Here is a 21,009-nt window from a genome sequence, read left to right as displayed (position 1 = left end):
GTTAAAGCATTGCTTGGGGCTGATCATTTAAAATATTCTAGGGGGCGCTATAGAGAAATGAGGCCATGCCCACCAAAGTTTGTTATGCTGAGCGTCTTGGTGAGCTGTACAATTGTACCAAATTTCAAGTCTCTACTGTGAAGTAAGGGAATAGCAAAGGGTCTTTTGAAAGTTGCTAGGTGGCGCCGTTGAGCCGGGTTTTTTTGCAATTTTTGTGATGACCTTAAAATACAAAATTTTTAAACAGCCTTGACGTGTCCGCCAAGTTTGGTGAGTTTTTGAATATTATAAAACCCCCAAAAAGGCCCCCAAAGAGGGTGGCAGAATCATAATAATAAACAGTATGAAAACAACAGGCCTTCGCAGCGCTTTGCTGCTCATGCCTAATAATAAAGACTTGATGGTATTCTAGTTAAGTGACGTAATTATATTTGTAGTGTTACCACCCCCGCACCTCTAGAGGCAGTAGCAGGCCTGAAAAGATACGACTAAGAAGTACAGGAAAAGCTACGGAATTTGTTAAAAACTGTGAGCTGCGCTGAAGTAAAAAAATAATTAATAAATAATTAATAAATAAATTAAAAATTAATAAATTAATAATATGACATTCTTTATTTATATTAGAATCCTTTGTACCAGGTTCATATAGATGTACTGATGTTTTATTTTCAAAGTCATTTTTGTTTTATATATTCATGTGTGTCGTTTATGTATCAACCTCTGTTCCCCCAGCAACCCAGCCGACCTGCGGGCGGCGGAGGGAAGGATTTCTCTATTTATTTATTAATAAATTAATAAATAGAGAAATCATTTATTTATAAATTAATAAAGAAAGGAGAGAAGTTCAAGTACATGTTGAGAGTGAAACTCCTTCCTAAAGATGAAGATATATCACAGATTTCAAATGGAAATAAAACGGGAGACCATGGATAATATAGGAAATAGCGCCCCCTTCACATCCAGAGTACAATGGTCCCATTTCCAAATAAGGTATGTGACTGACAGTGGTCAGTCCCCGCCCCTTTCCGTTTGCTGCAGTGATTTGTACTTGCGGACACCAGTGGGTGCCACAGCATCAGCATTTTTTCTCCGAAGAGTTTTTGCGGCGCTAGTGGCTCGTATTTAGGAAGGAGGGGTGAGGAGAGGGGGGAAGACAAAGGTCGTCGGGCCCGGGAGTCGAACCCGCAACGTCCGCGTCGAGAACTAAGGCCTCCAAACGTGGGGCGTGCTAACCCCCTGCTCCACCACAGCACGCCCCACAGCATCGGTTTTAAAATGGCTTCACTATAAACAGGTTTGAACAATAATATAGATTTTATTTGGGGTTTTTCACTGAAACATTAAGTTTTCTATTTAAATTATATTTCCCTTCCGAAAATATGTAAAATAATCTGATTTAGAAACATAAAACCAAACCAATCCATTAAAATATATTTTTTAAATATCCAACAATTCAGATTGAATTACTAATAAATGTTAACTTTGTCCAACCTCTCACCATTTTTCACACACCAGCGACTTTATTTGCTACAGTTGTTCAAATTGTTGTTAATAGAGTTGTGCAATACTGTGTATTTTATTATTCTAATTTATTTTATATCAATCTGAAACCATGTAAATACCGGGCCACTGCCGCTGATTTTAACACTGATATACCAAACTTCTGACCTTTAGGTGTTTGGTGCGTTTTCCTTTGACTTACTTTGTTCAAACTTTAAAGTTTATATTCTACAAAATACTTTAACATATTTACACAATTAACAGAAACAATTGAAATGTGTGTGCATTTTTTCCTAAACAAAAAAATATATAATTTGAGACCCAATCAAAAAATCTGTTTTCAGTAAGAGTTGAGAAACTGCAGTACAAAAATTAAACAATATTTCAGTCTTGTCTTGTTAGTATTGATCCGATAAAGTTCTCAGAAATTGTACTCAAGTAAGAGCAGCACTACTTCAACATATTTTACTCAAGTAAAAGTAAAAAGCATCTGTCCAAGAAATTACTCAAGTAAGAGCAAAACGTATTTGGTAAAAAGTACTCAAGTACTGATTAGATTATCAATCATTTAATATTTAAAAATTACATCATTAGATGGACTGAAATATAAATTTAAGTGGAAATTTTACTGTTTTAAAGACGAAAATGACAATAATTCATATAAGGAGCAAAAAGTAAAAATATTATTCAAAATATTTTTGTCCAAATCAGTTTCTTTCAATATAAAACTTATTAAACTTTAATAGAAACTGCAGGTGTGTGTCTGGTGAAATTTTGGTTAAAACATGTTTGTTTTTCATTCATTGGGTAGAAAATCCAGAAATGTTACTCAAGTTAGAGTAGAAATACTTCATAATAAAATTACTGAAAGTACAGAGTAGTAAATGTACTCCTTAAAGTATTTTTTTCAAAGATACTTGGGTAAGTGTAATTAGTTAGTACCCAACTCTGTCAGAATCGAGCCACCTGTTGCTGCAGGTTCAAGTAAAAATCACCAGGACGCCATCGGTGTTTGATAACCGTTTATTTTCAATGTACATTTCATTTGAAAAATAGAAATTCTACAAGAAACCATTTTTTCTTCTCTAGAAAGACTCAAGTTAATTTAACAATAAAGTGTCAGTTTTCCTCTGCAGCTTTCTGACAGGCGGTGAACTAATAACTCCACTGGAAAACCTGCAGAGCGTTGAGTTGGAAAACAAAGTGAAGTATTGAAAATAGAGGGATCAGAGTGAGCATCTGTATGAAAACATGATCTTTGTGTGCTAATATGGACACGTTAGCAATGATTCATCAAGTTTGGAAGAATTATGATGAAATTTTCCAACAGTCTGAACATTTTCCAGTTGGAGAAAAGTATCTTTTTTGACTTTTGTTCACCTTTGCGGTCACATTTAAACCAATTTCAGAGTTCAGAAGGATATTTTGTCCTGGTATATAAAACCCTAGAATTGAGATTCTAGGGTTATTATTACCATTCACACAAGTCAAACAATTGAAAAGTATTGAAAAATAAAAAAAATTGAATGTGGAAAAATGTGTAGGAACACTATTTACGTTTTCTGTCATAATTTAGCTGTTAGATTTTAAATGGAAGAAATTTAATCTCATTTTTTACACATTGAAATTACAACCTTGAATCTATTCTGTGCAATTATCAATATATATATTTTTTACTCTAAATGCACAAAAAAATTCTCCCGCAAATGTTTCTTGAAAAATATTAATTTTTTAATTTTATTTTATGTTTTCAGGCTAATTTTTAAAGGCAAATTTCTGCAGGTGATTTTTTTTGCAGTGAATATAAAGTATAAAAATTCATGAATATCATTTCCACATCTTGTTTCCTTCATTTCTTTCAGGTCAAATTGATCCTTTATGGGCCACTTAGGTACAGGAGTTTATGCAGCACAGTCATGTATTAATATAAGATGCATTCCCAGTTTGGGTTCCTTTTTGGATGATTATGATGAATCAAATGGCTTTGACTCACATTAAGGCTGTTTCCTGTTCTAATTTCTTTCATTTCAGAAACATTTCTAAAATTAGACAAATGGTCTCCAGAATTGACCTGGAGAAAATCATTCCAGCTTTTATGTCATCTCCTCTGGAAAACTGTAATGCTCTTTTTAACTGCCTGGATAAATCCTCAATTTCACCTTTGCAATCAATACAGAACGCAGAAGCCAGACTTCTCAGCAAATCCAATAAATTCTGCCATATCTCTCCTGTTCCATTTTCACTCCACAGGCTTCCAGGTGATTTTAAGATTTGTTTTAAAGTACTTCTGCGGACATACAGAACATTACAAGACCAGGCTCCTGATTACCTTTGTCAGCTTTTAACTAAATATTCTGCTGCTCATGGTCTTTGTTCTCAAACTCTGAATGTTTTGGTTGTTCCATGAACACGGTTAAACACAGTTAAAAACTAACGGGGGCCTTTCAGTCGGTGGCGGTGGAACAGTTTACACTTGCAGCTCCGTTTTTCTGACTCTGAAGGTTTTTAAAAACCTCGTATTTTCTCAGGCTTTTATCTCTTGATTTTACTGTGTTTCTTATGTTGGTTTTATGTTTTCTATTGTTTTAAGGCTGATTTCTATTGTGATTTGTGATTTTATGTCTGTGACAGACACTTTATAAATAAACTTTATTCAATTACTCTAAGGAAGAACAGAAGTGGAAAACAAGGCAAAAATAGACAAATCTAAGGAACACCAAAGATTACAAAATTCCAAAACCAAACTCAAACAACCCCAGATCCTGACAGCATCTTTGTTTTTGCTACAACAAAAGGATGACAAGACAATTTATTTGCATGCTTGTTATTATTATTGATATAGATGTTACTGACAGCACCGACTGTTGTCGCCATAGTGATAGAAGACAGGAGGAGAGAAAGAAGTTCCCTCACATTCCAGATGTTGCTGCTGTCTTACGTGGATCAGGCTTTTTATCCAGTGTGGATTCGCTGATGACGCTTCAGATGTGAGGAACGTTTGAATCTCTTCTCACAGTGACTGCAGCTATAAGGCTCTTCACCAGTGTGGATTCGCTGATGACGCTTCATATTTGAGTAACGTTTGAATCTCTTCTCACACTGACTACAGCTATAAGGCTTTTCACCAGTGTGGATTCGCTGATGACACTTCAGAGCTGAGGATTTTTTGAATCTCTTCTCACACTGACTACAGCTATAAGGCTCTTCACCAGTGTGGATTCGCTGATGACACTTCAGATTTGAGTAACGTTTGAATCTCTTCTCACACTGACTACAACTATAAGGCTCTTCACCAGTGTGGATTCGCTGATGACGCTTCAGATTTGAGTAACGTTTGAATCTCTTCTCACACTGACTACAGCTATAAGGCTTTTCACCAGTGTGGATTCGCTGATGACGCTTCAGAGCTGAGGATTGTTTGAATCTCTTCTCACACTGACTACAGCTATAAGGCTCTTCACCAGTGTGGATTCGCTGATGACGCTTCAGATTTGAGTAACGTTTGAATCTCTTCTCACACTGACTACAGCTATAAGGCTTTTCACCAGTGTGGATTTGCTGATGACACTTCAGAGCTGTGGATTGTTTGAATCTCTTCTCACACTGACTACAGCTATAAGGCTCTTCACCAGTGTGGATTCGCTGATGACGCTTCAGATTTGAGTAACGTTTGAATCTCTTCTCACACTGACTACAGCTATAAGGCTTTTCACCAGTGTGGATTTGCTGATGACACTTCAGAGCTGTGGATTGTTTGAATCTCTTCTCACACTGACTGCAGCTATAAGGCTTTTCACCAGTGTGGATTCGCAGATGAGTGTTAAAATTACTCTTGTGAATGAAAGTCTTTCCACACTGGTCACAGAGATAGCGCTTCTCTCCAGTGTGAATGCGTTGATGAATTTTCAGATACTTCAATCTGAAATGTTTCGGACACTTGTCACAACGGTGTTTTTTCTGCAGCCTCTGGGTGGGCTGAACCTGCTGTCCATCGCTGGGACCAACTGAGGCTTTATCTTCATGTCCGCCTGGGTTTGTGCAGGTTTGGTTCTATGAAGGGAAATACAGTAATTATAACCAACAGTAAAAATAATACAGAAACACTTTGATAGTCAACAGCTTTATTGCTTTACAAAGATGAAAAGCATCCTAACACATCTCCCCGTTTAGTTTAATCAAATGCAAAAGTATAAATTTGCCTTTCTCTCAGGTAGACTGGAGGTCTGGAACCTGTGGCCCCACAAGTGGCTCTCTGGACATTTTTAATGGCTCCTAATAATTTAGTTAAAAATGCAGAAAAACCAACTGATGGTCTTTTAATCTAGGCATAATGACAAAAGTACATTTTAATAAAATGCTAAATGACTGAACTTGTATAGCGCTTTTCCAATCATTTTGACCATTCAAAGCACTTTACACTGGAGTCACATCCACCCATTTGCACACACAAACTCACACATTTATACATCAGTAGGGGGTAAGTGCCTTGCACAAGGGTACATCAACATGTGACAGGAGGAAGCTGGAATTGAACTTACAACCTTCTGATCACAAAACAACTACTTTACCCACAGAGCCACAGTCGGCTCATAGTCGTCAGTAGTATACAACAGAACAATTGAATTTCCACAACAGAAAAGTTCCAGTTATGTATTTTTTAATCTGTTTTTCTTGTCATTGAAAACTATCCTATAATTTTACCTAATTCTCCACAAATATCTTCATTAATATGGGAGTTTTTGAAGGCCGATTCAGGTTTTAATTTTTACATTTAACATTTTTAGAAGTTAATATATTATTCAGGTGTTTTATGATTAATAACTATTTGTGAGGACAGGGATGTCTGTGAATCTGGGTGGAAGGTTAGTTCCTCCAAGCAGTGGATTAGTTTGTGCATCAGCTCAGGAAAACAGACTTTGCACCTGCAGCTGAAGAGGGAAGAACTGATCAGGTTCTTGGGGGAAAAGTTATTGTGTGATGATTTGGGCGGGTAGTCTCTTGATTAAAACCGTTGTTAGGGCTAAAATCTCTGATCACTTTGGGAGATTTGCTGTTAGATGTTCTGAGAAGTGTGATCTCAAAGATATATCTTTGTATTCAATACATACATATGATTAAAATTTCCTCGCTGACTCTGTTTGTGCTGGTTTAATCCTTCACATACGAATCTATGTATGAGGTTTACTGACCTCAGCAACATCCTATAGATTTATGTAAGATTTGTGTGCCATGATGATTTGTTGGCAGATTAATTGAAAACCCAAATGCAAAACACCAGAAATGTGCAGTGAATAATGAAAAGATCAAACCAGTGATGAGAACATGGGGAGGTTAAAGGGAAGTGACAGGAGGAACCAGCGAGGAGTAACTGAAGGAGAGATCTTAAGTACTGGGAGGCTGAATGCTGACACAAAGGACCAGGCTAAAGACTAACAGTTAGCTGGTGTGAGGGGAGAGAGAAAAACTGAGGGGGAACACTGGGGAATAAACAAATCAAGGAGAACTGAACCAACGAGACATAATGAACTGGAATAACTAAGAAAGGACTGAATTACAGAAACAAGACTGATCTACCCAAAAATAAGACACATAAAATACTGAAATGAGAATAATATAAAAGCACCAAACCAGAGCAAAACAAAAACCAGCTTATCCAAATAAAAGAAGAGGAACTAAGAAACACAGAAATAAACAAAACCCAACCAAACAACTCGGGATGTTGTTATGTTATTATTATTATGTTGTTGTTTAAATCCCAAAAAAGAAATAAAATTGTGGTACTTCAAAAATGACAACAGATTTTCTATAATTAGATGTTTATCAAAATTGAAAGTCGGGGAAACATTTATGGCTCTAAAAAAGTGTTGTTTTTTATCTGGACTGAAGGCAAAATGGTTCTTTGGACTGTACAGGTTTCAGATCTCTTTTGAAAGATAACATAAAGATTTGGGGTTTGTTAGGTCAGGTCACTGGGCAACACAGAAACATACAGGACCAACAACCATGCACACACACACACACCTACACACCCACACCCCTACTTATAGCAATTCAGAGAACCCAAATGAAAATAAATGTCATGTTTTTGAGGTGTGGCATGAAGCCAGAGTACCCAGAGAAATCCCGTTCATGCACAGAGAGAACATTCAAAGTAAATGCAGAAAAACCATTAAAAACAAAAAAGTAGCACTTAGTTCCTACAAGTTTTAATAACTAACCTCTTCCAGTGATGCCTTCTCTTCCAGGTGAAGTTTCTCCATTTCAGTCCTGCGTAAAACAAACATTCATAACATGTAACATTTCATTCACGACATTTGCGCAGCAGTTCTCAGTAAAGTTTTCATGTCTGTTTTTAATTTAGAAAGTTTTCATGAGCTAAGCTAACTATGCATTTAAACAGATGTTTTGTAAACTTCTAGCACTTTTAACAGAAATAAATTAGAATCATGAAACAGAGGGATGATTTCTGCTTCACACGTTTAAGTTTTAGTAGTGACATGATTCTACATTTTGCAAAGTGAATTAAACATCAGTATGAATTATTACAAATATATGTGATAAAGAAATAAGCATTTACTTACAATTTCTTTGAGCCACCTCTTCAGATTATCTTTGTCATAATATTTACATTTGACAGATGCCCTTATGATTTCTATGGTAACATTGTTCAAAGGATTACAGCTCCATAAACATTTAACTCTATGTATTTTTTTTTTAAATAACACATTCAGCCATCTGATTAGGCTAATTACAGACTTTATTCTTCTGTGCACCAGAAAGTTTCACTTAAATGTTAAATCTATTTTATTTTAACAGATCTGGAAACTTGTTATGGTGCATACAGTACTGTTTCCATGGAGACAGGTTGTTTGGATTTTTTACATCTTAATGTAACCATAGTTGTAACAAATGACTATATTGGTTATGTTTTGTTTTGTAAATGTCACTTCTTTTAAAACAAGCTGCATTCGTATGTGTGAGCCTCTGTGTTTATACAAGCCTGCAAAAGCTAAAAGAGACAGAGGAAAACAGAATTATGTATTCCCAACAGTCCCGCTGTCGGGGTGGCACAAATATCACAACAATCACTAAATGTGGTTCATATGGATCCTGAGCTAAAATATGGCGGCCTGTTCCTTCCGGCTGTCGTAACTCCATGGGCCCTGACCCGGATCGCTATGGTAACAGCCCTCAGCCCTCAGGGTTGCAACCCCCTGGACAACTAAGCTAATGTGATACTAAGACTGAAGTAATTAAACTAAACATAAAAGTTTAAGCAATTTATTGTAAATCATGAGAAACAAAAGTCAGACATTCCTGAGAAAGTAGATGTCGGGAAACATTGCAAAAACACAAAATCTTACCAATTTTCTTTTGTAAAGATAAAGGTAATTTTATTAGCACATTTTGAGAAACAAGGCAATACAAAGTGCTTTAGCACATTTTGAGAAACAAGGCAATACAAAGTGCTTTACAGGAATTAAAAGGAAATACAACGTCCAACAGTTGATTCCCTGTTGGATGTGGGTGGGGCTAAGGTGATGACATCACCAGACCATGACAATGTGATCAGAACTGGTCTGTAGAGAGACATAGGAAATTTGATGCAGCTGTGACTTTTCCTGTGGAAGTTACTGAACCTTGATGTTCCATGGCGAATAGTAAAAGTTTGACACTTAGCCACGCCCACATGCTTTGATGTATGAGAAATCCTCTGATAAATTTTGACCTTTGATCCCTCAGAAGTGTGCTGAGTGATTGTGAAGTCTGTATCTGAAAAACTGTAGGAGGCATTCGATCAGATGCGATGTCTATAAAAAAGAGAAAATGACAGCTTTGATCCAAAATGGCCGACTTCCTGTTGGGTTTAGAGCATAGCTCCAAGAAACGTTTTTGTATGTCCTGACAAGATACACATGTGTACCAAGTTTCGTAATTCTAGGTTAAAGCATGGCTTGGGGCTGATCATTTAAAGTATTCTAGGGGGCGCTATAGAGAAATGAGGCCATGCCCACCAAAGTTTGTTATGGATTCCTGTCGGCGGGTGGATAAGGATCCATTCTAGTGAGTTTAGAGCAGCTCGGCCCGAAAATGTGGAATTCCGAGCCAAACATATGGCAACGGCGTTACAGGTCACTTCGCCATGCCGCCACGCCCGCCTGCTCCATCGAAGCCAGTCGGAACTGGAATCCACAACACACCAACATGTCTTCTGTCTCTGGACACAGTTTCATGTTGATTAGCTCAAAGGGGTAAGATAGCGACCGTTCACAGTAAAACACAACACTTCCTGTTCCCAGGGGGCGTGGCCTAAGTGATGTCATCATTTGACCATTGGGTATTATAGGACACCTGATGATGATCAATTACTGAAAGTTTGGTCCCTTTGAGAGGTTTTGTGTATGAGATATAAGAGTTTTGTGTTTCATGGTGAGTAAGTGAACTTTGACCCCTGCTAACCCCCCCTCAGCATGCTCAAAAACTCACCGTTTTGATAACTTTGAATCAAAACGGAGAGTGCCTTATGATCAGACTGACTGAGTTTGAAGCCGATCAATCGAAATCCCTAGGAGGAGTTCGATCAAATACGAAGGCTGTAAACGTCAAAAATGGGGTCAAAATTGGACCTTCAATCCAAAATGGCTGACTTCCTGTGATACTTGCACTATGACATTAATTGTAATTTCTGAGCGTCTTGGGGAGCTCTATAATTGTACCAAATTTCAAGTCTCTACGTTGAAGTAAGTGAATAGCAAAGGGTCTTTTGAAAGTTGCTAGGTGGCGCCGTTGAGCCGATTCTTTTGCGATTTTTGCGACGACCTTAAAATACATAAATTTTAAACATGCTGTATGTGTCCTCCGAGTTTGGTGAGTTTTTGAATATGATCAAGCCCTCAAAAAGCCCCCTCTTTAGGGGGGCAGAAAAATAATAAGACATTATGAAAACAATAGGCCTTCGCAGCGCTCTGCTGCTCGGGCCTACAAAAAAAAAAAGAAAGAAAACAGGAGGGTTTTATGATAAAAACAAAAGTGAGAGTAAAACAAAAGGATGAAATGAATACAGAAAAAGAAAAAAAATAGACAAAATCAATAATGAAATAAAATGTGACAAAAACAGAATGAGAAAAATAAAAAATTGGTAAAACAATAAGACTGTAATTAATGTGGATAATTAAATAATAATCAAAAATAATAAAAACACTAATTATGTCACACTGTGTAATCAAATAAGTTGGTAACTGCTTTGAGCCAATATTTGGCACCTTTTTCTCTATCAAACCATTTATTAATTTCTACATTTACTGTCAACTTTGGCAGGATCAGCAAGAATCAAAACAATAAGAGTGGACAAAAAAAAAATCCTCCGCTGGGATGTAAGAGTCTCGTTGGCATTTATCGTAAATGACTGATCGCAATTATTTGTAGTTGTTTTTCTTGCAAATGAAATCTTCAATTGAAATCTACTTTTAGTATTTTTTAAAATCTGAAATAAATGTAGTTTAATAATAATAAACATTTAATGGTAACAACAAAAAAGCACGGCGACAATACTTAGTGTTTTGGCACTGGGTTTTAGTAATCATTGATTAACTTCTAACAGTAGAGTTGAATTATACAATTAATTTCCTGCATAGTTAAAAAAACAATTTCCATTAAGATCATGAAACAACCCCACCATGAGGTGGAGGTAACCTGCGTTATTTGTGTCTCACCCCCTCAGGAGGAAGTCGTCATGGAAACAGAGGTGCAGATATCTGGGTTGTTTCTGCACTTGACACTGAACTGTTGTTTTTCTGTCACTAACATTTTAACAAGCTGTCGAAGGTGTGATGGCTTCATAGGGAGTGTATGGCCTTCACAGGGGTGTGTGTCTGTGCATCCTGTGAATCCTCCAAGCACACATTCAATGATTAATAAGGCATGTGTGCATGCCCCGTGTCTCCAGATATGTTTTGCTTCTAACAGAGGCTCAATCAAAGAAAGATTACGAAAGTGGCAGGTGTTTTTAATCCATCCACATCTGTTCTTGCAGGAGGAGGAGGCCCTGCGCGCTCAGGTGAAGGACCTGGACGAGAAGCTGGAGACGCTGAAGATGAAGCGAACGGAGGACAAAGCCAAGCTGAAGGAGCTGGAGAAGCACAAGATCCAGCTGGAGCAGCTGCAGGAGTGGAAGACCAAGATGCAGGAGCAGCAGGCGGAGCTGCAGAAACAACTCAAAGAGGCAAAAAGGGTAAGGAGGCACATGTGGAGGCTGGGGCAGCTGCTGCTGGAGGCTGACTGCAGGGTTCTGACCGCGGCACAGCACCATGGTGAAATACAGCTCTGGAAAAAATTAAGAGAGAGCGGTTATTCCACTAAATATTGATTTCTGAACTCTTCCTGAGCTAAAACATTTAGTATTGTTGTTTCTAAATGAATATGAACTTTGCATTATGTGAGGTCTGAAAGCACTGCATGTTTTTCATGATTTTGTCCATTTCTCATTTTCTGCAAATAAATGCAAAATTTTTCTTTGGCATTTCGGACATGTTGACAGTAGTTCATAGAATAAAAGAACAATGGTCATTTCACCCAAACATAAACCTATAAAAAGTAAAATCTGAGAAACTGATCATTTTAAGTAATCTTTTAATTTTTTCCAGAGCTGTATATTGTCACTTTTCTAAAATAATGACCAGTCTTCTTTTGCTATTTTTTGCCCCCTCTCCCCCCCCAAAAAAAGAAAAGCACCACCTCTTGAGGAAACCCAGGACTGAATATCTAAGTCAATAAAAATGGTTTAAATACATGGTTCTATGTGTATCTATGTATATATTGTATTATTTCCATTTGTAGGAGGCTAAGGAAGCCATGGAGGCGAAGGAGCGGTACATGGAGGAGATGTCGGACACGGCCGACGCCATCGAGATGGCGACTCTGGATAAGGAGATGGCTGAGGAGCGAGCAGAGTCTTTACAGCTGGAGGTGGACTCCCTGAAGGAGAGAGTGGAGGAGCTCACCATGGACCTGGAGATCCTAAAGCACGAGATTGAGGAGAAAGGTATGGATCACGTCGTCATAGTGACACAAGACGTTTCTTCAAGTCGTGTTTAAGCTTAACGCTGACATGAGGCCCAAATTCACGAAGCCATACTTTTCTTTAAAGTGACTAGGATTTATGTTTTTTGTTTTCTTCTGTCTTTGTAAGCAAATTAAATAAGAGTTAAAGCAATGAAAGGGTGAGGAAAGGACTGTGAAAAATTGCCGAACATTTATAAAGCAGTCCAAAGTAGAACAAACTTTATTGGATATGCTTTTAAACAGCACAAACTTTAATGACTATTAATGAGATTTCATGTGATAAGCCAACTAAAATTACTGCATAGTTAATAAATGAAAGGAAAATGATGCATGATCTTTAAAATCTTTTGTAAAAAATCTGAGTAGTGTGGTGTGCATTTGTATTTAGTGCCCCTGAGTCAGTGCCACCTGTGGCTGCAATAAGAGCTTGAAGCCTCTGGATGTCTCTCTACTTTGCTGCTCTTAAAAAATTATCACATCCTAAGAGTCTTGACGTTTTGTTGGTAAGATTAGATTTTCTTTAGGGGTCACGGAGTAAAGTATGGCTGAACACAAATACATGGCACAATTTCCAGATTTTTTATTTGTAATCTTTTTGAAAACCAGTAATCTTTTTCATTTCACTTCTCAATAATGTGCTACTTCTTTTTTTTCTTTTGGTTTATTACTTAAAAGCCCAATCAAATGCACTGAACTCTGTAGTTTAATGTGACAGAATGTTTAAAATGTTTCAAGATATAGTCACAGTCACTGCTAGCTTTGTTTTGGTGTCTGCCTCAGGTTCGGACGGCGCCGCCTCCAGTTATCACGTGAAGCAGCTGGAAGAACAGAATAGCAGGTTAAAGGAAGCTTTGGTCAGGTGAGTGCCTCTCCACCGGAAAACTGATTATTTTTAATTATTCACAACAACAGAGTTTACACACAGACTCTTCCCATTTTACTCGACAAAATCCTCCTGTGTTCCGCTCTGCGTCAGGATGCGCGACCTGTCCGCGTCGGAGAAGCAGGAACACGTGAAGCTGCAGAAGCAGATGGAGAAGAAAAACACGGAGCTCGATTCTCAGAGAGGCCAGAAAGAAAAGCTGCAAGAGGAGATGACGGCAGCAGAAAAGACGATAGACGAGCTGAAAGAACAGGTTCGAGAAACTCAATAGGTGCCAAAGGTGGGCGCTGTGTGATTGGTCCAGTTAGTGAGAGCAAATGCATGCTGTCCGTCAGGTGGACGCAGCTTTGGGGGCGGAGGAGATGGTGGAGATGCTGACGGAGCGAAACCTGGATCTGGAGGAGAAAGTGCGGGAGCTGAGAGAGACGGTCACAGACCTGGTGAGGAAACATCAGCAGCTCAGAGGAAGACCCACTCTCTTTCAGTGACAAACGCTTTACTGTTCACGTCGGCTTTCATGTTAGATTTATGGCATGGAGTTCAAAGCAAATTAAAGTGCTGCTGTTTCCTGGTGTATATCTCATTTCATATCTTTAATATGAAATAAGTCAGCAGAAAAACTCATCGATATGCAGAAAGAGTCCCCCAGAGTTTTAGTAGTTCATTTGGTACAAATGCCGGCGACGCCACTGCATACTCGTTCACTCCAGTCAGTTATGGCCCCGGTCAGAATCAGTGGAGGAGTGAAAGAAACACTCTGGTCCTGATAACTCTAATCATCTTTTTTTTTTTTTTAAATGATTGATATTTCATTATTGATCACGATGTTTTGTGTTAAAAAATGTTTTATCTTCTGTTGAGAAAACCTTATGATGTGTGATGTTAAGCAACATCCTCCCAAAAATTGCCATATTTGTTCGTAAGTCGCACAATGAAGTTTTTTTTACGTTTGAAGTTAAAGAAATAAAATAATTGTAGTTTATGAATATCCAAATCTTAAGATATTTATTCATGTATGCCCATGTATGTGAACAGCAAGATTTATTTTTTGTAGAAATGCACTGATCAGAATTTGTGACCAATATTTTTTTTGATGTTACCTCGATGCTTCCTCAGACTTCTTATTTGAAAATAGCTAGCTAAGTCTCCTCTCTACTGTACCAACTTACACAACAAGAGTGTTTTTGTTAGCTATACTGGTAATCGTCTTTGTGCCGCAGGAAGCTATAAATGAGATGAACGATGAGCTGCAGGAGAACGCCAGAGAAACAGAGCTGGAGCTCAGGGAGATGTTGGACCTGGGAGCGGCCAGAGTCCGTGAGGCTGAGAAACGAGTTGAGGCGGCACAGGAGACCGTGGCGGATTACCAGCAGACCATCAAGAAGTACCGAGAGCTGACCGCTCACCTGCAGGTGCACATACACATCTGATCGTTGCTTTATTGGTATTTTCTTAAGTGTGTCCGGCTCACTCTTTTTTCACACGCCTTGTGTGCGCTGACTATCTGGGATTTGTTGCAGGAGGTCAACAGAGAGCTGACCAGCCAGCAGGAGGCCTCAGCGGAGCTGCAGCAGCAGCCGCCAGCAGAGATGTTTGACTTCAAGATTAAGTTTGCGGAGACAAAAGCTTACGCCAAGGTCAGTTCATTTGGTACAAGCAAGAGGAGGCTGCCGGCGACGCCACTTCATACTCGTTTACATAAAGTGTGGTTGTTCTTTCAGGCCATCGAGATGGAGCTGAGGAAGATGGAGGTGGCTCAAGCCAACAGACATGTGTCTCTTCTGACCTCCTTTATGCCTGAATCCTTCCTTCGTCATGGGGGAGACCATGACTGCATCCTGGTCCTGCTGCTCATCCCCAGACTCATTCACAAGGTAGACTGCTTATTGTCAGAGTGCAGTTGAGGCCCTTTAGGTAGAGACACATCAAGAGCACAGTAGGAACCTCATCACACACGCTGAAGTGCAAGAGTTCTCCAACAGTTTTAAAAGTGTATAAAACATCTGTTGTGAGATTGTGGTGTTTCTTTGCATGAGTGGCAAAGTACGAGCTTCCAGCATATGGCATAGACAACCGCTGTAGGCGCCGTTATGTATTCAACCCTGCACTTATACACAAGAGTATAGGCTACACCTTCCTGAGAAGGATCTTTAGAGACTCTCTGAGGAAAGTCTGTTTTTCTTAGAAAATGGGACAAAGCTTCCTGCCAAAGCTACAACCTAATCTTTCCCACATCATGGTCGCACTGATCCGAGTTGCCTAATTTATTGCGATGTTTTTAGCTCATGGCACCTACAGTATATTCATGGCTTCCCACCACTTAACCGCCTGCAACCAGGATGTCTCAAAGCAGCTGAGACAAACGCCATGTGTCTCCTTGGACATAGAAATTGGTCTGTGTTGAATTTGCCAGGTAACAGGGCTCCCAGCTGGAGAGTGTGCACACAGCTCCAAATTGCACATAAATAATTGCATTCTGGAAGCCGAGGGAAGTTGCTGCTTAGTCATTCTGGAGCTCAAATGCAAAATATATTTGCCACACTATCTCAAGAGAGTTGAAACAAGACCTGTCCAGCAAATTCTTGGACATCCAGGAGAGGGATCTCTAAGCCTGTCTTAAGGCAATCTTAATCCAGTGTGTAGGAAAGAGGAACCATATCTGTGTGTGAGCTGAAACCATCTCTGTTTGTGCGTCTTCAGGCTGAGCTGATCAGCAAACAAGCGCAGGAGAAGTTTGACCTGAATGAAAACTGTGTGGAGCGAGTCGGCCTGAAGGGCGGCGTCGGTGAGCAGCTGAGCTTTGCAGGCGGTCTCGTCTATTCCCTCAGTCTGCTTCAAGCTACTCTCCACAAATACGAGCAGTAAGTTTCACTGCAGAGACGCAGATAAGAGTTTAAAATGGAGCTCACAGTTGACCCCACCATCAAACACAGTAAACACCATTACATTCTTGTTCCCATGATGATTTTTACGTAACCCTTTGATATACTGTACATCTACTGCAACAACCTTCTTTGTGGGTCTGTTTGCCAGAGCTTTGTCTCAGTGCAGCGTAGAGATCTACAAGAAGGTGGGCTCTTTGTACCCAGAGATGAGTGTTCATGAGCGCTCTCTGGATTTCCTCATTGACCTGCTGCACAAAGACCAGCTGGATGAGACGGTCAACGTGGAGCCACTCACCAAGGCCATAAAATACTATCAGGTCTGCAGCATTATGTTCCACATTGCTAAAAAAGCGTCTCCGCAATAAGACATTACAATGTGTCTTTTTCTCATTTCATAAATACTACTATAGTGACATGAATCTTTGTGTTTAATATTTTTCATTCATTAGCACTTGTATAGCATCCATCTAGCAGATCAGAGTGAGGACTGCACTATACAGCTGGCTGATCACATCAGAGTGAGTAAAAACATGACTAATCTGTCAACAGAAACAACTAAACCACATCCATCAATCCATCCATCCTCAATGTTATATTATTGCTACAAGTTTCCTTATTTCCTGGAACAGCACTAGAAGTCTGTTAAGGTTTAGGTTAGGATGTATATCCAATGGCTTGCTCTCGTGTTCAGTTCACCCAGAGTGCCTTGGACTGCATGGCAGTGGAGGTGGGCCGCCTGCGGGCGTTCCTGCACACGGGTCAGGAGAAGGCTGACCTGGCCGTGCTGCTGAAGGATTTGGAGACTTCCTGTAGTGACATCAGGCAGTTCTGTAAGAAGATTCGCCGCAGAATGCCAGGAACAGATGCACCCGGTATCCCTGCCGCACTTAACTTCGGACAACAGGTAACCATGGGAACCACGCGTTTTAAACTGCTATTCTGGTCGCCCTCGCCGTGTTGGGTACATCAACTCCTAACTTATCAACTTCTTCCATAATGCAGCGATATTGAGAAGTCATGTTAGGAATGATCAAGAGGCACTAACATATAAATGTCCCACAGCTGTAATCCAGGATTTCAGTGTCTCCTGGCTGGCTCGCCACTATTTAGATCGAGGCGAGCAGATTGGATGAGATACAGAGGTTTTCAGATTGCTGTTTTCTTTTGACCGATTCTGCCCTGCAGGTGTCCGACACGCTCTCCGACTGCAGAAAACACCTGACCTGGGTGGTGGCAGTATTGCAGGAAGTGGCCGCTGCTGGAGCTCAGATGATGTCTCCTCTCAGCGAACAGGACGGGCTGGCGGCAGTCAAACTGGAGGATGTAGCATTCAAGGCTGCAGAACAGGTGATACACCAGTTCCTCTGTTTTTCTCTGGGAGCAAATTAAGCAAACCTACTCAAAGGAAACAATAGCTAGAAGTTGAACTGCAAGTTGTTATAAAAGGACTCCAAGCCCTTCTTGGCAAGTCCAACCCTAAACTTCCCTCCCAATTCCACACCATCCTAGTAAATGCTGGCCCTCCCTCAGAACGAGAAAGACACACACGCGATTTTTAGCCTCACAACACCATCAAGGTTTCTCCTAGAAAATTTGCTAAGCCCGGTGTTTGTGTGTTAGGGCAGTCCTTCATCCAGCAACCTACCGTGTTTTCGAGTTAAAAACTGTTTAAAGTTGACAGGAAATTTGAAAATATCACTCGATAGTTATGTGTTATTGAAAGATTGGAAGATTAATATCTGAACACCAACTATAAAGTCTTAAAAATGCAAACATTTTAAAAAACTTTAAAAAAATAAGGAATGTTTAGCCTGTTGGGGGCTCAAGTAAAGGCTGGTAACCCGCCAGGCTTAAAATACACTGGGGAAACCCTGACCATAATTATTGGGAAATGCCCCAGGTCAATTAGGGAAGATAAAAAGAAAGTGCTTGAGAATGTTGTTTCAGACTTAGAGGCGTCACATTGTAAAGCCTTTTATAAAGAATTATTAACTTCTTTCATTCTAAAATCGTACTGATTGTCTTGAACTACGTGTTAAAATGTGATTGAAATCAAACTTTACATGTGGATTTGTGTCCAACTAGTCCAAAGGGAAATCACAGCATAAATTCTGAACTTCTGAAAAAGTTGATTGAATGTCAATCACCTACAGTGTATCAAATATTTTGGTTCATTTTACTTATTTGAAAGCCAGGTTATGTTTTTCATTCCAAAAGGCATTCCAAATTCATCCATTCCTCCCAGAGAATAAATGGCACATAAAGAGTTTGTGAATCTGTAGGGCCCTTTTAGCATCACATTCCTAGCTTATCATGTCAGATTGATTCATCTATGTTTTAAGATGTCAGAGTTTTCATAAAACAAGAAGACCCTTATTGGTAAAGCTCTTCAGATCTGGTTTTATTATAAGTTCCCACATGCCTTCATTCCTTATAAAGGTTAGTTGTTGTCGGTACAAATACAAGATGTTGCTGGGTTTAATTGCCGACTTGTTGGAAGGAGTATTCTGATAATGGGTTTACCCCTTATCTTTGCAGATCTATGGATCTCAGGGTGCCAACCCCTTTGAGTGTCTGCGACAATCCTGTAGCATTGTCATAGCAACCATGAATAAAATGGCTACTGCCATGCAGGAGGGAGAGTATGACTCAGACAAGCCCCAAAGCAAGGTAACTGTGAAGGATTTTGTTACTGTGCAGATGTGTCTCCATTATGAAAACGCCTCAAAGCGGATTGGAAAGGTTTTTATCTGGTGCGTGTTTTCCGAACTCAGAATGCTAGTTTTATTTCTCTCTGCCCCGTCATCCCACAGAACCCTCCACCGGTGGATCTGCGAGCTGGAGCTCTTCGAGCCGAAATCACAGACGCCGAAGGTCTGGGCCTGAAGCTGGAGGACAGAGAAACGGTCATCAAAGAGCTGAAGAAATCTCTAAAGATCAAGGTGGAGAAACGCAGTTAAATGTGTTCAACGTCTAATGAAACGTTTATCGTGAGCACAAATGGTTTATTGGTCAGGAAGATCATTCAACACATGACTTCACTGGGTTAAAATGTAAGAAAAAGGGGCTTCATTTAACATTTAATATACATTTTCTCATAGTGGCTCAAATATGAACAAACATGAACTTAAAGCAATTAAAATGTATTCCAAATATAAGTATGCATATAATTGAGTTGGTATGTATAATTTTCACCCTGCGTGCTTTACAGAGAGAAAATCCAACAAAATCAAACTTAGGCACTAAATTCTTGTTTTTAGACTTTTACTGAAGTTGCATTTCAGATATCCATTCAACCGTGGGGAAAGAAGACATCAAAGGCATCAATAAATCACCAATTTCATTGAAGCCGTGTTAGTCACTGTGCAGAGACATGACACTGTGTGACGTTTCAGGGAGAAGAGCTGAGCGAAGCGAACATCCGTCTCAGTCTGCTGGAAAAGAAGCTGGACAGCTCGTCCAAAGACGCCGACGAACGCGTGGAGAAGATCCAGACCCGGCTGGATGAGGCCCAGACCCTGCTGAAGAAGAAGGAGAAGTAATTATGGTTTCACACGTGAGATAACCCCCGAGCGCGAGGCGGTGCAAGCAGGTCTACAGCTTTGCCACGGTGTCCCTCTCTGCAGGGAGTTCGAGGAGACCATGGACGCCCTGCAGGCGGACATCGACCAGCTGGAGTCCGAGAAGACGGAGCTGAAGCAGCGAATCAACAACCAGTCAAAGATGACCGCGGACGGACTGAGAGGCAGCAGCCCGTCAGGAATCGCTTCCATGGTTTCAGGAATAGCTGGAGGTGAGTGAGATCAGAAAAAAAACAACAAATAAATAAACAAATAATCTGTCCTCGTTACTGTAACAGCCGTCTCCGTCACAATCTAACATAGTTAATCTATGAAATATTTTGAGTTCAAACAAGAAATAACATGTTTCTCCTTTCTTATCTTGTTCTTTTATCTTCTGATTGATGTATTTATTCTTCAGAGGAACTGAAAGGTATCCGTCTGCCTGCATCTGATGTGATTCTGCATGATGTTGAGTTTATTGTTGCCACAGCGCCGAGTTTCATCAAATGTAAATTGCATGTTTTATGTCATCGGGTCTTTAAAGAGCAGAAAATATTTAAAGTTAAAGTAGATGAAGATCATATGTCTACACTGATTGTGTGTATTTCAGCATTTTGTAATACTGGTTTACCATTTGCTCTTGGCTATTATGGTTAGATGACATAAACAGATATTTTTTGTGCCTGTACCTTCTTCATTCGTGAATAAATTGCTTATGTAGCAAAAGTTAATGAGGAATAATGTAATCACAAAAATTTCATGTCTGCTGTGTTTTGGTCTTAAAACAGACTGATAGCATCATTTGAATGTTGCTGTTAGCATTAGCAGATATCACTCTGTCGTTGTGACTGGATTAGAAGGACTGAATTGTTGGTTTAAAAGGTAGAGATGCTGGAAATGATTTTTTCATTATGTCATCCTTAGTTAGAGGCAAAGTAACATGATTTTATTTTTTTACCCAAGAAGTCCAAACCATATTAAGGACCCAATAAGACTGCAACTAAACCATAGATGTATTGAATCTAGACTTCTTGTCCTGTTTTTAGCCTGTTGGGGACATCTTTAAGAGAGACTGTCCAGAGAAAAATTGTGTACACCATCCTGAGGCCAACCAAGA

At 39.5% G+C, this 21,009-nt stretch overlaps 2 protein-coding genes across 10 annotated transcripts in view; one reads left to right on the top strand and one right to left on the bottom strand.

Annotated features, from left to right (window-relative positions):
- dctn1 (dynactin subunit 1) overlaps positions 1 to 21,009 on the top strand; it is a 49,945-nt gene that overhangs the window by 23,550 nt on the left and 5,386 nt on the right. For 7 of the 9 annotated variants that reach the window (XM_023352318.1, XM_023352320.1, XM_023352319.1 and 4 more), the window contains 18 exons: positions 11,534 to 11,731; positions 12,337 to 12,541; positions 13,342 to 13,420; positions 13,538 to 13,697; positions 13,780 to 13,884; positions 14,665 to 14,856; positions 14,965 to 15,081; positions 15,166 to 15,318; positions 16,145 to 16,305; positions 16,478 to 16,646; positions 16,779 to 16,847; positions 17,021 to 17,233; positions 17,515 to 17,676; positions 18,868 to 18,999; positions 19,143 to 19,271; positions 19,725 to 19,867; positions 19,956 to 20,122; positions 20,311 to 20,322. In XM_023352318.1, the coding sequence (XP_023208086.1) occupies positions 11,534 to 11,731; positions 12,337 to 12,541; positions 13,342 to 13,420; positions 13,538 to 13,697; positions 13,780 to 13,884; positions 14,665 to 14,856; positions 14,965 to 15,081; positions 15,166 to 15,318; positions 16,145 to 16,305; positions 16,478 to 16,646; positions 16,779 to 16,847; positions 17,021 to 17,233; positions 17,515 to 17,676; positions 18,868 to 18,999; positions 19,143 to 19,271; positions 19,725 to 19,867; positions 19,956 to 20,122; positions 20,311 to 20,322 (2,566 nt within the window). The remainder of the gene's footprint in view (positions 1 to 11,533; positions 11,732 to 12,336; positions 12,542 to 13,341; positions 13,421 to 13,537; positions 13,698 to 13,779; positions 13,885 to 14,664; positions 14,857 to 14,964; positions 15,082 to 15,165; positions 15,319 to 16,144; positions 16,306 to 16,477; positions 16,647 to 16,778; positions 16,848 to 17,020; positions 17,234 to 17,514; positions 17,677 to 18,867; positions 19,000 to 19,142; positions 19,272 to 19,724; positions 19,868 to 19,955; positions 20,123 to 20,310; positions 20,323 to 21,009) is intronic. The other 2 variants (XM_023352315.1, XM_023352321.1) reach the window with 1 other exon arrangement.
- Positions 4,381 to 7,811, bottom strand: LOC111612151 (zinc finger protein 501-like). The gene is made up of 2 exons (XM_023352350.1): positions 7,719 to 7,811; positions 4,381 to 5,550 (listed from the first exon to the last, which is right to left on the bottom strand). Exons 1-2 carry the CDS (start codon positions 7,782 to 7,784, stop codon positions 4,453 to 4,455), a joined length of 1,164 nt encoding a protein of 387 aa, XP_023208118.1. The 5' UTR covers positions 7,785 to 7,811; the 3' UTR covers positions 4,381 to 4,452.

The sequence above is a fragment of the Xiphophorus maculatus genome, chromosome 19 (genome assembly GCF_002775205.1).
Source record: "Xiphophorus maculatus strain JP 163 A chromosome 19, X_maculatus-5.0-male, whole genome shotgun sequence".
Lineage (NCBI taxonomy): Eukaryota > Metazoa > Chordata > Actinopteri > Cyprinodontiformes > Poeciliidae > Xiphophorus > Xiphophorus maculatus.
Note: the sequence above shows the minus strand (reverse complement) of the source record. Positions and strands in the feature narration are given on the sequence as shown.

Bases quoted from the DNA above. Each gene is read 5' to 3' on its own strand.
- LOC111612151 (XM_023352350.1), bottom strand. From the start codon at position 7,784: ATGTTTGTTTTACGCAGGACTGAAATGGAGAAACTTCACCTGGAAGAG. The intron at 5,551-7,718 runs GTTAGTTATTAA...TTCCCTTCATAG, and splicing joins AGAAGGCATCACTGGAAGAG to AACCAAACCTGCACAAACCC.